Below are 16,103 nucleotides of genomic sequence, written 5' to 3'. Positions count from 1 at the left end.
CTATGCTTTTACAGTGGAACTGGTCAAAGGGGATTAGTTGTAATTGTTTAAGTTTACAGAGATATATCTGTAAAATCATAGTGTGCTATCCACTTTAAAACCATGCTGGAGGTCACAGGAAATTTTTAAAATTTTATTGTTTTATTTTCTCTGCAAGTTCCTAAAAATTGTGGAACTAGAGACGAGTAATTACTAATGAGAATTCCCACAAAAAAATTTTTTTTTTTTTAGTGATTATTATCAAGCCTAATTACAAGTCACATTATAATGTGGTAATTATTTACTTTACATATTACCTTAGAGTGAAATGTTTTAAGGGACAGAAATGTCTGAGTCCAAGAAATGGTACAAAATTAGATACAAGAAACATAACAAAAATTATGTTGAAATGCCTTTTTTTTTCAATCTTCACAGGAAAAAAACCATTAGCTCCAAAGAGAAGCTATCATTGGTTGGAATAGAGAAAGAACAAGATGAAAACAAGTTGTAGGTTTTGTCTGGGTTGTTTTTTGTTGTATGTTTTGGGGGTTTTTTATATAATTTACTTGCTATATTGCATAGGTTGGCCAAGCCTTTACAGACTCATTCTGCATCTGAATAGATCACCCAACCAGGGTGAGGAGGTTGATTAAGTGTTCTATAAGCAGCTGCGTAAGGGTTCAGATTTGCTTCCTCTTGTTTTTTTGTGACACTTCAACTTATAAAATGTCTGCTGGAAATATAATACTGAAGACAGGAAGCAGTCCCAGAGATTCTTGGAGTGTGTGTAATACAACTTTCTAACACAGCTGGTGATGGAGAGAGCTAGGAAAAGCTCATTGCTAGATCTACTCTTTGTGAACAGAGAGGGACTAGTGGGAGATGTAAAGGTTGGTGTTCATCTTGGATAAAGTGACCATGAGATGATTGAGTTTTCAATTCTTGGTGAAGTTAGGAGGGAGGTCAATAGAACTTCCTCCTTGGACTTCTGAAGGGCAGACTTTGGTAAGTTTAGGAGATTGCTCGGTGGCATTCCCTGGGATAACATCCTCAAGGACAAAGGAGTTGAGGAAGGCTGGACAATCATCAAGAGGGAAATCCCTAAGGCACAGGAACAAACTGTACCTGCGCATCTTAAAACAAGCCAGTGTGGTACAAGACCAGCCAGACTAAACAAGGAGTTTTGGGGAGAACTCAGAAAAAAACAGGAAAGTCTATTGGCTATGGGAGAAAGGGCAGGCAACCTGGCAAGGGTAAAAAGTTGCTACGAAGATATGTAGGAAGAAAATTAGATGCCAAAACTTAGTTTGAATTAAATCTGGCTAGTGTCATTAAAGATAATAGAGTTTCTATAAATACATAAATAACAAAAAGAAAGAGCTAGGGAGCTCCCTCTACTTGACGTGGAAGGGAAACTTGTGACCATGGACAAGGAAAAAGCTGAACTGCTGAGTGCTCATTTAATCTCAATCTTTGTCAATGCCAATTGCTCCCTAAGGGTACAGCTCCCTGAATTGGAAGACCAAGATGGGGAGCAGAATGAAGCCCCCATAGTCTAGGAGGAAATGATCAGTACCCTGTTGTGCCACAGAGATGTGCACAAGTCTATGCAACCAGAAGGGATCCAACCAAGTGTACTAAAGTAGCTGGCAGAAGTGCTCACCAAGCCACGCTCCATTTATTTATCAACAGTCCTGGACAACTGAGGAGGTCCTGGTGGACCGGATACTAGCAAATGTAATGCCCATCACAAGAAGGGCTGAAAGGAAGATCCAGGGAATTACAGACTTGTCAGTTGAAAGGTTATGGAGCTTGTCATCTTGAGTATCATCACATGGTACATACAAGACAAACAGGTGATCAGGCCCTGTCAGCTTGGTTTCACAAAAGGTAGGTCCTGTCTTACTAACCTGATCTCTTTCTACAACAAGATGACTCACCTAGTGGATGAGGGAAGAGCTGTGAACATTGTCTATCTGGACTTTAGTAAAGCTTTTGACACTGTCTCTCACAGAATTCTTCTTCAGAACCTTCTGGCACTTGGCTTGGATAAGTATACTCTGCACTGGATAAAAAAGTTGGCTGGATGGTTGGGCTGAAAGAGTGGATGGAACTAAATCTGGCTGGTGACTGGTCATGAGTGGTGTGCCCCAGGGCTCAGTGCTGGGGCCTCTTTTCCTTAATATGTTCATTAATGATTTGGATGAGGGGATTGAGTGCATCCTCAGTAAATTTGCAGATGACAGCAAACGAAGTGGTTGTGTCGATCTGCTGGAGGGTAGGGAAGCCTTACAGTGGGACCTGGAAAGATTGAACCAATAGGCTAAGGTTAATTGTATGAGGTTTAACAAGGCCAAATGCCAGGTCTTGCATCTGGGTCACAACAACCCCATGGTAAGTTACAGACTTGGGGAAGTATGGTTAGAGAGCTGTAAGCTGGAAAGGGACATGGGTGTATCAGTTGACAGTCAACTTAATATGAGCCAGCAGTTTGCAGAGATGGCCAAGAAGGCCAATGGCATCCTGGCTTGCATTAGGAACACTGTGGCCTTCATGTATCCACATTTCAATATATTTCAGTAATAGTATTATATCCATGCTGTGGGCACAAGAAACAGTAGTGTTCAAAGGTCTAGAACACATGAAGGCTTTAAGGATAGTGTTGGAAAACTGAGCTTGTTTAGGGAGAAAAATTCAGTATCACATAGGTAGGTATGATAACTCCTGCATATGTAAAAGGTTTCTGCAAAGAAAAAAACAAATCAAAACAAAAAAACCAAAAAACTTTGTAATTTTAATATACCTTTTAAACAGATATTAATGGGGTCAAATTAAAGGAATGCCATTTCAATTGGATACTAGAAGATCTTTATAACATTGTACATAGTGGAACAGGCTACCTGGAAGGTCATAGAATTTCATTTTTTAATGTGTCAGAGCACAGTCATCTGTCAAGACTACCTTTCCTAACCAAGGCCAATGGAGTACCCACAGTAGTCTAGTTACCTTTCAGACATATTGCCTATGGCTACACACAGGCTTTACCTCCTAGCTTGCAGCATTTGAAGAATACCAAATTTTACAGAGTTAATCTTGAGACCCATAGAAGTTCAACTATGTCTTATGACTCTTCTATATAATCCTCCTGGAAAAAAAAATTTAAACGTGCCCTTGAAAAGGTCAGTTCCATTAGGTAGTGAAAACAGTACATTTTTAAGCTTCATGTTGTATGTCTCAATTTCTTTTTTTTTTCTTATATACATTCCTGCTTAATTTAATAATGACTCAAAAATAATCAAATACATATTTTTGCCCTTACATCAGATTAATTTGATTTAAATCTAGTCTGTTTCAAAGTTCTGAAAATCATACATATCTGCTTTTAGATCCCTGAGTTGGTGTTCTCTTGATGAAATTTGTGACTACATCACTGACACCTATGAAAGATTCTAATTTCTATCAGTATTTTTTCTATCAAACTCATGAGAGAATCTTTTCCTGTGAAAATCTGTGAATAATACTGAATAGTTTGCTATCTAGTAAAAATCTAGTTCTGTTCTTGTAACTCATGTAACTTCAGTGAAGTCTCCAGGGTGTAGTGGTGTACAGAGAGTAGTGGTGTTTTAGCAAAATTAAGTCCCTTTAAGGAAAATTCCTTTTGAAAGAATAAACATCATTAAAATGTTCCTCCCTCAAAAATACTGCAGAGATCAGAATATGTAAAATTGTCTCTGAACATTTTTTCTCTCTGAAAACCATATATTTTCCAATTTCCAAATACACAAAACACACCCACTGTGAATAAATCCAGCATCATTAATAATGAGATCAAACTGATAAACATCTGGCTTCAGTCAAATAGCATAACTAGGTATAATCTACCTAGTTACTGTGGATGTGATATAAATGCAGTTGCATTTCTCCTTGTGACCACCTTTCAGCTGCACCACTAGGAATATAGTGGAGTGAGAAATTGCAAAAAAAACTTTACCAGGGAAAAAAATAACAACTATATTTTCATTATGATATGAATACTTCTGTTACTTTAATGTTGATATTTCACTAAAGAGAAGTGTACCTTCATCACTCAAGAGTAAAACACTTTAAAATGGGCTAATTCAATAATAATTGAAATAGTTTAATGTGGTGTTATTGTTATAACATGACAAAATATGTCTCAGTTTGCTCCATGTCAATATAAATATCAATACTTGTTATTTTTTGTTGTTCCTGCTGTTAGAAATGGAATCTGCCATGTGTTACTGGTGCCACAGTTCAGGCTCCAGCAAGTAATTTCGGTAACAAGGATTAATTAAATTCTTCTTACCACCTTTTCACATAGAAAATCCAAAAAAACATGTGACTCCTGCAATAAGCAGTGTTTCCACCATATTCTTACCATGTAATAGCTTGTCGTCTACACAACCTAAAGGCACACCACTTAAGTCTGTGTGATTTTGAGCACAAATTATTAAGGATATACCCCATGGAAGCAAAATATTAAAAAATACTGCTCTGTATTAATATGTTCACAGAAAATCAAGAAAGCTACTTTGATTTTTCCTTGATATGCAAATGGAGTGTTCCAGGCAGGCTGGATGGGGCTTTGAGCAACTTGATCTAGTGGAAGTTGTCCCTGCTGATGCAGGAAGGTTGGAACTAGATGACTTTTAATGTCCCTTGCAACCCAAACTTTCCTAAGATTCTACGATTTTTGTTTATCAACTTCTATATTTGTATTCTGATAGCAGTATTTAAACAAAAGACCACTCCACTTTCATCTCTCATTAGGATATAACTTTTTTTTTTTTTTTTTTTTTTTTCTAGTTTAGTATGGTCCATTTTCTGAAGGATTTTACTAGATCCTGGACCTACTGTGGTTTATATTGCAGCTCGCACTGAAGTCTTTCTTATAAAAAGACTATACACCTTGTAGCTGTTACCAAACCAGTGTTTCTTTCCAAGTAGACACAAAAAGTCTGGTAATTGCACTAGAATTTATAAATCTTCATATAAAATTTATGTAGTCTATATAAGTATAGAATTTGATGTATGTTAAAAATCATTCAGGGAAGGTCAGCTCTCTGTTCCTGACAACCAAAGGAAGTATTTAATGTTAAATTGTCTAGTTTGATATTCGCTCTTCTTCATATCTGTAAACATTTTGCTTTCTGATAAAAATCAGCTACTACTTTTTTCATGCTTGATTCACAATCACTGCTCAGATAGCATCAAAGCCTCTACTTCTAGTCATGGATCAAGTAACACCCTCACTCCTGAGCTGCATAGACCTGTTCAATGGCCATATAGAGTGGCCTTTGCATTATATATAAAGCAATTATTTTCATTAAAAATACAGTAAAGGAACTTCCTTCTTACTTTTTTTGCACACAGAATTCCACACAGTTCCATGCTCTAAAAAGACTGCGTTCTGTTTTCAAGGATAGCAAATCATCATTTCTAGAAAAAAAAAAAAGTTACATTATTGGCTTCAGTTGATGTGCAGTTGCCATAAGGAATCTTTAAATGAAAAACCATGGTTTTTCCAGTCCTACCATGATCAAATGAAACTCATAAAAAATACTTAGGAACAATATTATAGCAGATTCCCTTTTTCTTTTTTTTTTTTCATTTAAGCAGGCAGTAACACATCAATGCATTCTCAGATGATCTATTCATCACATTATGTGTTGGCTTAGTCTAGGGATGACCTTTACAGTTTCTCAACACATTGACCCCTCCTGTAGATTCCCTATTTGTGACCACTGAGTTAGGTGGGCTATTGTTCTGCCTTCGTTAATGTCCATTAATGAAATTTGCACATACTATTTAGACATACTATCTAGATAAATAAATTAGAAGTTATTTATTAGAGTCCTATTTACTCTGTATTAAGAAATTATGTCCATAAAACATAGTTACACTAGAATAGCTGAAAAGCAATCTCTAAAGTAACTATAAATGTTTTAGTAACTTTTACAAATCAGTATGATCTTGGGCAGGAAACACAGATGAAATGTTCTGCCTCCCATTATTGGTCCTTTGAGACATTCAGTATAGCATCAAGTTTATTTTTAGCAAAAAAATTAATTGTATTTATTACAAACAGAGCAAAATGTTTCTGATATCCGAAAATGTGTCTCTTAAGATTAGTCTTACTATATCCCAAAATGTCAACACACTTGCCAAGAGTGAATTTATCAGCTTGATGCAGCCAAGAGATATAGTTTATCTAAATGTCCTACAAGGAATAAATAGTTTACCACTTGTTTTGAAGACTGGAGTAAATCTAACATTCTATTGACATGTGCAACAGATTTAATTTAATGCTTTGGTTCACATGTCTCTTCCAATAAATTTTTGTAAAATCTATCATAAGAAGAATGTAGATGTTTCAGTATTTATGGTGTTTAAAATGTGGGGTTAGCAAAGGAAACATTAATTGAAACAATGTTCATGTATATTTTTGCAATGGTTTAGAAAAATTTTGCTCAAGTTCATTGGTCAGATTGTTCTGAATGTTAGAATTTTATTAATATTCAGGTTTATTGTCTTTTCTATTGTCCTCTAATGAAATTATTAAATAGCTCAATTTTTATTTTTTAGGTATATTGGAGATAACATCTGTAGAAATTGGAGTTGTGGCAGTTAAGTCTGTTAAGAGCAACTATTATTTAGCCATGAACAAGAAAGGAAAAGTCTACGGCTCTGTAAGTATTTTTTACCTTCTAAAAGGATTGGAGTAGTTACAGTAGTTTACTGTCTAAACAACTGAAAATGTCATTTGTCTGTGTATTACTACTAGTTAGAGCTGAAATGACCTGTTCACCAAAATTTCATCCCCTGGTAAAAAAAAGGTCCCTTCTCCACAAGTTCCCTGTTGTTTGCTAAGGTCATATTATACTGTAGCAGCTCCTCAGATTTATCGTGTTTATTGCTGCAGTCATGTGTCTTATTAGATAGTGGCCAGTGGAGAGGGTCCTACAAAATTTAGTCTTCAAGGCTCTTTTCCCCTCATTTTTTGCAGTACAGTCACATTTAGAAGTAATTCTGGGAGGGGATGAAATGTACCTCAAGTCTTGGAAACTTCAGCTGATAGAACAGATACATCAAGTTATCAAACTAGAACTTCCACGAAGATTTCTAGAGTAGCCATCTTTAAATTAACCATATTAGTTAAAACACAATAAATGTGGGGAGTACAGAGAAGTATAGCCTCATATATCAGCAGATAGATAAGCCTTGACTGAAAAGAATTTGAGTGTCACTTGAAAATTATGTATACTCCATTTGTATTTGTGAAAGTTTGGGGTTACTGGGGGGAGAAAGTGAAACAAACAAACAAAAAAATCCCCAGTAACTATCCGAACATTTTTAATATGAAGTAATACGATCTATCAATCTGAATAATTATTCCAAGGGTTCCCCATATATCCACATTTTTACACAAACACCAGATTGTTCTGGTTTTACACCTGATGTGGTTTGCAATTTTGCAACCTTTTGCCAATTCAAATGAGTCTGAGCTGACAGAAAAAGTAAACTTAATCAAATAATCTAGAAAGATTATGAGCCAATATTCAGATTGGTCATTATGTTGATCATCCTTAGGCTTCAACGAGAACAGGTCACAAGAAGGTACTGAGGCTGGGTTTATCCTTGGGCAACATAACGAAGTGTCCTACCTCTGCTGAGATTAAAATAATGCCAGTCTCAACTAAGACTTAAGGGGCTTGGAGTCATTTAGCCCTGTTTTTAAAGCATTTTTTGGAGTGGGTTTAGTCCTCTTTCATCTGCATTGTGGCTAGCCACTGCTGGATCAAAAGGTTACCTCAGACGTTTTAAAATCCTGGGCAGTGTTGAAGAATCACAGTGAGGAAAGATCAGAACAGATAAATGGTTTTTGAACCCTTGTAAATGTGGATTTTTACTTCTAGGGTTACACTGGTCAGAAATAGAGGACCATCAGTGTTCAGTCCTGCACCATGGAGAGGTGTAAGAGTATACTGACTCGCTGACAGTGTTACCATTTGTCAGTTAAACTGTACCCACAGATCATTGGAAAGTTTCTCTACATATATGAAGATGTTAGCTTAAATCACACATCTCAGTTTACTGTGTTTAACTGTCATTTTTGATGGGTCATCCCAAAGCCTGAGATAAGTTTTTCTATCCAAGCTGTTAGCCGTGACTGGAATGATGAGAGTCCACCCCATTCCCACAGACGCAGTAGTTGTTGAAGAAGCTTTTGTGTGCCATAGGTGGAAAATGCTACCATAGGATTCAGTAATTCATAGTGTATTAGACACAGTGTTGACAGGAGAATATGAATCTTGAAAGCCTTTTTTCTTGATTCCAGCTGAGATAATGTTTCAGTATTCACATCATAAAATCACAACTTAATGACTTATCAGAACATACTCATAATACTTCAGAGATTTCAAGAATGTTTCTGTTATTATTTTTCCCATCCTCCAAAGACTCACAGATTTGTATTATTGCTGCATGAAAGCTTGTAGATAGATACAAAAACCAGAATCAATAAAAATTGTAAAAACACCCTTAATCATGTGCGGAATAGATGTGGGTGCAGGGTTAGACTGCTCATTTTCAAATGAGTGAAGTAATCTTGGAATAACATTCAGAATGTCTCCAGTATCCAAACATCATATCATCTACTATTCTCTATATTATCTAAGAATGGAGATAAAAGTTTGGATTCAAGTGCAATTCTGTAACTGGGAAATGGGTCGAAACTATTTCTCTGTTTATCGAAGGTTTTTCCATATGACTGATATGGTTAGAATGAGAGAGCAAACTCCTTATTCAATAGTAAGACTCATGTGATTTCTTTAACGAAATAAGATTTTGGCAGATAGGAGAAATTATCCAAAACATTTTTAGAAAATGTTTACCTGCGGTATGCTGGAACTCTGAAAGATTATGTTTATTCTGAATTTGTGTAATTTTTTTCTTCTTTTAACAGAAGGAGTTTAATAGTGATTGCAAACTGAAGGAAAGAATAGAAGAAAATGGGTATAACACATATGCGTCCTTGAATTGGAAGCACAATGGAAGGCAGATGTTTGTGGCCCTGAATGGAAGGGGGGCCACAAAGAGAGGACAGAAAACAAGGAGGAAAAACACTTCAGCTCACTTTCTTCCAATGGTAGTAATGGCATAGATGAAGGAACTATTTTATTGATGCAGCTGAACCAAAGGCTGTTATGTCAAGAATATTTGGTAATCCCCTTGAAGAGTAAATGCAAAGAAATAGTGCAGACATCTGCTTGTTTGAAAAGAGAGCAGGGGAAGCCTTTGAAGGTTTTGTACTCATTGCTGGCACATGACATACTTTATTTAGTTCCATGTCATATCTTATAATCAAGATATAAGCTGGATCAAAGGGGATGAAAGTTATTGCCAGTGTGAACAATTTTTTTTAATCTCTGCAACTGAACTTAAGGGACATGAGACAATCTGTTGAATTATCTTCATGGGGAAAGTTATTTATGGAATACTAACTCATATCAAATACCTTAATTGCTTGTTCAAACTTCATGATCCAATGAACAGTTAGACACACAAGCATTTACTGGAAGCACTTGGGTCATATGCACAAATAATGACATTTCTGGAGAAGCCTTGTGGAAGAATGAATAGCGTTAAGGAATATAAGCAAAGTAGTGTAAAACTGTTCTAACATACAAATAGTATGGTTTGCTTGTATGTTCTAACTGCATTTCATTTTATTTCTCTCTAAGTTATTTATTTAATAGGATGTTAAATATCTTTGATTTGAAATGTTTTCCTCATTTGCTTCGTTGTTATTTTTCCTTTTTTCTCAGTACTTCATACAGAGATTGATAGGTTAAAATGTCAAAACCTCAGAAGTACTCTGAGAATAGGTATTAGACAAGGCTTTAAAGGCAGAATTTAATGTGTATAATCCATTTTTTTTCCTAAACTGTCTTGCACTTAAGCAAAAAGACCAAACAAGCAGATCTTGGATTTACAGTATTGAGTGTTTTTATGTTGGGAGAAATTTTTTTTACATATGAACACTCAAGAACAAATATCAAGACATACTTTGTTCAAAAGGTCTTTCTGCTATTTTGAAATGGAGGAATGGGGACACACCTGTACTTGGGTGTCAATGCATCTGTGCATATTCATCTGACTTTGGTTTCAGTTTGGAACTTACATATAATGCATTGCAATCTGTGATATCCTGCAGAAAGCTTTGGGCTGGAACCTAGATGTGGGTAGCCCTGTTAAAGTCACTGAGATTGCAAATGTTGAAATTCCCAAGTGTAAAATTTGGCCTCTGAAAGGTAACTAAGAGGGCAACACAGTCCTGCACTCCTTATTCAGTTAATGTGCCCACTCAGCACATTTGTCCTTGTTACCAGCTGGTAGAACCATGGCAACAAGTAGGAGTGATAGGTAAGCAACAGGAGATCCAAAACCATGCTCATGCATTTATCACAGATTATTATTCACATGTATATTATATATGAGAGCCAACAAAAAAGCTGTGCTGGTATCCAGCTTTAGCATGCCTTTCATATCCATCATAGTGACTGAAGGCTCAAAATAGATAATATCCAGCACATTTTTATGAAGTGTTACTAGTCCCATGGCTTAACTTAAGCAACTGCAGTATAAGAAAGTTAAGCATGATATGAAGTCTGTTCAATTAAAGGTACATAAGATTTGTTTTATGTTTTGCTTTACTCTGTAATTTTAGAGAGCTCTGGATAGCTCACCAATGTAACCATACTGAGATTCATTTTGTTAGAGCAGATAAATAGAAAACAGTACATCAATTTGTACCACTGTCTTCACATTATATTCCACTAAATAAATAAATAAGCCTTTGCAGTGTCTTTAGTAGGAAACAAAAGTAGTATAATATTATTTTGTTCTAAATACTTTAAGTGATAACTATGAGATTATATTGATGCTGCAGTTTTATCTTCAATATTTCTTGTTGTTGAAAAGTTGGTTTTATTTTTATTGTTTGGAAACTGTATTTTGGTACAAAGGGGAGCCTTGCTTAATGTGTCTTTTTGAAAATGTTTAACCTCTATAAAGGCTGGTGTTGTTGGAATCTTCTATAACTTATTTAAGTCAATGTTTAACCAGCACTTGAATCTTAATCCATTATTTAAATATTAGTTGGGCTTTTTAAAGAAAAACAAAAAATAATAGCTTTCCCATAAAATACAAAATGGTTAGATTTTATTTTCTGTTCTTCAATAAATTCAACTATTTTAAAACCAAGAATTAATTGAGAGACAGCATTTTAGCTGACAGCTGATATTGTATTTCATGGTACTTTATCTCCAGCATTCTTCTTCACGAAAGAGATTTTTCTAGAAAGGGAAATAAGAATTTCAGATTTTAAGTGTAATTGCAGGTCACAGCAAAATTCACTTACAATGATAAAAATTAGTTTCTGTTGTTTAAAATTTGTAATCTGTAATTAAAAATGATATGACATAGTCAACCACTTGCATTAAACATTCAATGTGATTTTGGGTGAATGCAGTATTGATGACCCCATAAAGAACATTTAGCATACAAATTATCTTTTGACAGAATTATCTAGATTATTTGGTCAGGGGAAGAATTTAGGCATAAATACTATCATAGTACTCAAAACACCATATTGCTCTGAGGCCAAAACAGGGAAATAACACCTTTCTGATTTGAGTCAGGAGCCATTTGTGACACAAATAATCATTTCTGAAAGTTGTCCAAAATAAAAAACCTTGAAGGAATCAATGATTCTTGTGTGTTTGATATGCCATAATACAAACTGTAGTGGGAGGAAAATGCAGACATTTACCTAGAGTACCACAGATCCTCAACCATAAGCTCATTTTCCATCACACTCAGTATAACAGACTGCTGAGCAAAAGGGAAGGGGAAGGGATTTTAAAAAAAAAATGGAAACAAAAGTCACTGAGCAATGATGTATAGTATGCTATATTTAAATAAAAATAATAAATTGTGAAGAATATGAAATAAGACTATTGTTTGTTTGGGTTTTTTTAGTAGTCTGAAATGATACTTCACAACAAAAATGAAAAGAGAAAACATCCACTGTACTACAGAATGTGGTTTGGTACTGTGTAGTACCAAAACAAAAATCACTTTAACATTTCTAAGTTTCTTTAATTTTTTGCATGTGTGAGTCAGCTATCTCCACACTAATAAAAACCAAATGTTTTAGATTCTTCCTGTAAGTATTCAAATACACCTACTTTATACAGTGGAAAAAGCACTGAATTTCAAAGCGAGCACAGTTGATGAAAAAAACAAAGGGGGTTAGGGAGAAGAACATGTACTAACAATTTTAAAGTAAACTTTATATACGGAAAAATAGTTACATTTTATACATGACTTCATTTAAGACATTTCAGGTTATAAAACTGATGAAAGATTAGTGAACTTTAAGAGTACACGAATACTAGTGTATGAGTACAACTTTGTAATTCATGCCCCTGAGGAAACAGATTGTCTCTATATGCAAAGTCATAACTGCTTCAAAAGGTAATCTTGGAAGTAATGCATGAAGACAGCTCTATTTTGTTGTATTAAGTATCATTAATTATTTATTAATTTACATCGTGGGGCAGAATTCATTCTCCTAATTCTATACTAAATTGGTGAAAGAAAAGCACAACACAAGACATACATTTTTTGCTTCAGTTAGGTAATGTGTGATCACTGATGCTACTTTTTGGGAACCAATCATTGACTGAAAAAATTTCAGTGCGATTGCAAATAATAAACACATGAACAATAAATAGAATACAAAAAATTAATTCAGATTTCTCAGATTCTAGTTTATAGTTATGTCTCTACCTGCTCAGATATTTGAACCTCATGTTTAACAATACATAGAAGCTTTCTTGGAATAAGTTTTGAAATTTTCTAATGAAGCATGAGTCTCAGATACCTGGTCATTGTCTTTTCTCTCACTAATCCCAGAAAACAAATGAAGCATGTCCTTTGCAAGGCTAAAAAACTAAATAAAATATGCTTCCATGAAATGCAAAAAAAAAGAACCATGACCAAGCTTCAAGTAACTAATATAGGAGCAGTCTTGCTAGTAGTTTCTGCTAGCCCACTTCTCCAGTCTAAGTCATCCAGACTGGATGACTATTCAAAATATTCTGTGGCTTAATCTAATTTTGGTTTGTTTGTTTGTTTGCTATAAAACTTTTTTACTAATTGCTTATTAAGATTTTAACCCTTTAATTATCTAAGTCTTAACAGAAGTCTGGGAAAGGCCATACTCTGGTCTAAACTTGACTGCACTTTATTTTTTAGCTGTAAAGAGCCTAAAAAAACATATTACATTCAACGTTGTACATGCAGGGACTTACCTTATTCAATGTATTTAAGTGATGAAAAATCAATCTCTCAGACCCATTATTTTCTCTATATATTTCACATATTATGTTATAGGTTATTTTAATAAAATTTATATTAAATATTCTATATATCTTATATAGTTTCTTGCATTGGAAATATTCTTGCAGTCTCAATTCCCCATGTTTCCTAAATGAGCACCACAAAATTATGTATGGAACTTAGCTTTCTATCTGTCTCTCTCTCTTTTTTTTTTTCTTTTTTTTTCTTTTTTTTTTTTTAACAAACTCAGAAAAGGAATTTAATTGTCAGGACCCTGCACACTATTTAACACTCTATCCAGATTGTAACTAAATAATTCATGCAGGACAATCAAAGTGTTTTGAATTTATTCTTCTTGTATACATATCTGTAGGCTTCAAATACAATTAACAGCTTGAAAAAAATATTTTATTTATACTCAATTGCAGAAAAATTAGTTCAGAAACAGTAGAGTCTTGTAAAATAACTCAGTAAAGACCTTCTAGATGTCAGGGCCAACAGGCTAGGATCTTTCAGGCAAATCTACTAACAAATCACAATGAAAAAATGAAGGTATTGAGTGCACACAAAAATCATAAGTCAAGCACAGTATTTCAAATTTTAAAAGTTTCGCTGAAATTTGAGCTCAAAAAACACATTGTTTACTTACGCTTATACACACAGCGTATTTCTCACCCAGTTGTGGCAAATTCCTATGATGGTATTCTGCTGGGGGTTCAGCCTTGCATATATGAGATTTTCTCCCAAGTGTGTCATTTATTTGTCATAAAGGACTTAAGTGAGCTTTTGACGGTTGTCTCAGCTTGTCCACTGAGGAGTATTAATAGAGGACACTGGTTTTATCTCCCTTCTCAGAGCTGGACTGTGGAAGTGTACATTAATGAAATACTTTCAAATTCCTCCATTTTTCTGCTCATTCCTCTTGCTGCACTTTTCAGTTCACTATTGGAAGAATAGAGGATAGTTTTTAGTGTGGCCCAATATAGCTGTTCTTGTACTTTACCTGGTATGTATTTATTTTGGCTTCTGGATTTACAAAAAATGCCTCTCCAGGCACAGGTCTCACATAGATCAGTGCATAAGCAGTACTGCTGTAGCTGGGCACACTCAACTCCATTCAGACTGCACATACCCAAGTCATTTGTGAAACATAAACACAGTACACACAACATATCCCAGAGAGCCAAACCCTCAGCTTCTGCTCTACAAGTTTAGGAAGGATACTGAGGTCCTGGAGCAGGTCCAAAGGAGGGCAACTAGGCTGGTGAAAGGATTCGAGCACAGATCCTTTGAGGAGAGGCTGAGGGAGCTAGGGCTGTTCGGTCTGGAGAAGAGGAGGCTCAGAGGAGACCTCATCACTCTCTACAACTCCCTGAAAGGAGGGTGTAGCCAGGTGTGGGATGGCCTCTTTTCCCAAGCAACTCTCAGCAAGACAAGAGGGCACGGTCCTAAATTGTGCCGGGGGAGGTTTAGGTTGGACATTAGAAAGAATTTCTTTATGGAGAGGGTGATCAAGCATTGGAATGGGCTGCCCCGGGAAGTAGTGGATTCTCCGTCCCTGGAGATATTTAAAAAGAGACTGGATGTGGCACTCAGTGCCATAGTCTAATAACTGCAGCAGTAGTGGACCAAGGGTTGGACTTGATGATCTCTGAGGTCCCTTCCAACCCAGCCAATTCTATGATTCTATGACAAGTGATATCTGTGTGCAAGAAAATCAAGATAGTGTGGTACTACAAAATGAAGCACTTAAGTATTTCTCTCCAAACCTTGTATAATAGATTACTAACTCAAACTGCAATGAAGGAAGTATCCAATAAAAAATTCTGCAAGATAACCCTAGATTGATAATCCTGGAGTCTGGGCTCTTCTTAAAAAGCACAATGCTTCCGACCATAGTAGGACATAGTTTCCACATCACCCTGTACATCTAGACTCACCTTACTTTGAGCTAGAACTGCTACTACTGAGGAAGCTGTTCTATTTTGAGAACAATTAGATTAGATTATGTCTTCAAAACTGTTGAAACCAGTGAAAACTGATCCTGTTGATTTTTTTCACACATGTCCAGTTGGGCTCTTCTGTTATACTGATCAATAAAATATCCCTATTTTCACCACAGTTTCAAAACAAAATTATAAAACTGAAACAAAGGAAATATTGGTTTAAGTATTTGGAAAAACCTCCTTTACACTCCGTTAATACCCACAGGCTCAAACTCAAGCCAGAAATATGCAGATATCTGATAAAAAATATCCAGAGCAATCCGGTTTACCCCCACTTCTCTGCCCCAGTTACTTTACTCAAGTGTGTTGCAGTGTTGAGACAGAAAGAAATCTAACTAAATCTAGCTAAAGTCAGATTTCTGACTGAAAGAACTTAAAAAGACTAAAAGCCGCTCAAGGGTAATTTCTTTTCAGCAGAGCACAAACTCTTCCAGGACACGTGACCAAGATGGTATTTCATCCCTTTTTGCTACCATTATAGGGAGAAGCGATCTGGCCTGGACTCAAGCTTCCACTGCACACTTGTTGCAGAAAACAAGACTGGCCCATGCAGTTACAATATCCAAGGTCAGTATCCACCTCCTTTTGACATTTAGCAACTTGCACAAAATGCAACAGATAATTTCCATATATAATTGCTGTATTGATCAGAGGTCCTTGCAAAAATAACATCAGAGTGAATAAAACTCC

General features: G+C 35.5%; 1 protein-coding gene across 1 annotated transcript in view; it reads left to right on the top strand.

The window, feature by feature from the left end:
* The window catches only part of FGF10 (fibroblast growth factor 10), a 56,730-nt gene extending 47,496 nt beyond the window's left edge, over window positions 1-9,234 (top strand). Inside the window, exons 2-3 of the mRNA XM_008502938.1 lie at window positions 6,586-6,689; window positions 8,966-9,234. Of these exons, the coding sequence (XP_008501160.1) occupies window positions 6,586-6,689; window positions 8,966-9,163 (302 nt within the window). The 3' untranslated portion in view covers window positions 9,164-9,234. The remainder of the gene's footprint in view (window positions 1-6,585; window positions 6,690-8,965) is intronic.
* The last annotated feature ends 6,869 nt before the right edge of the window (window positions 9,235-16,103 follow it).

The sequence above is a fragment of the Calypte anna genome, chromosome Z (assembly GCF_003957555.1).
Source record: "Calypte anna isolate BGI_N300 chromosome Z, bCalAnn1_v1.p, whole genome shotgun sequence".
In the NCBI taxonomy this organism is placed as follows: Eukaryota; Metazoa; Chordata; class Aves; order Apodiformes; family Trochilidae; genus Calypte; species Calypte anna.
The sequence above is the reverse complement of the archived record's forward strand: the minus strand, read 5'-3'. Positions and strand labels throughout refer to the sequence as shown.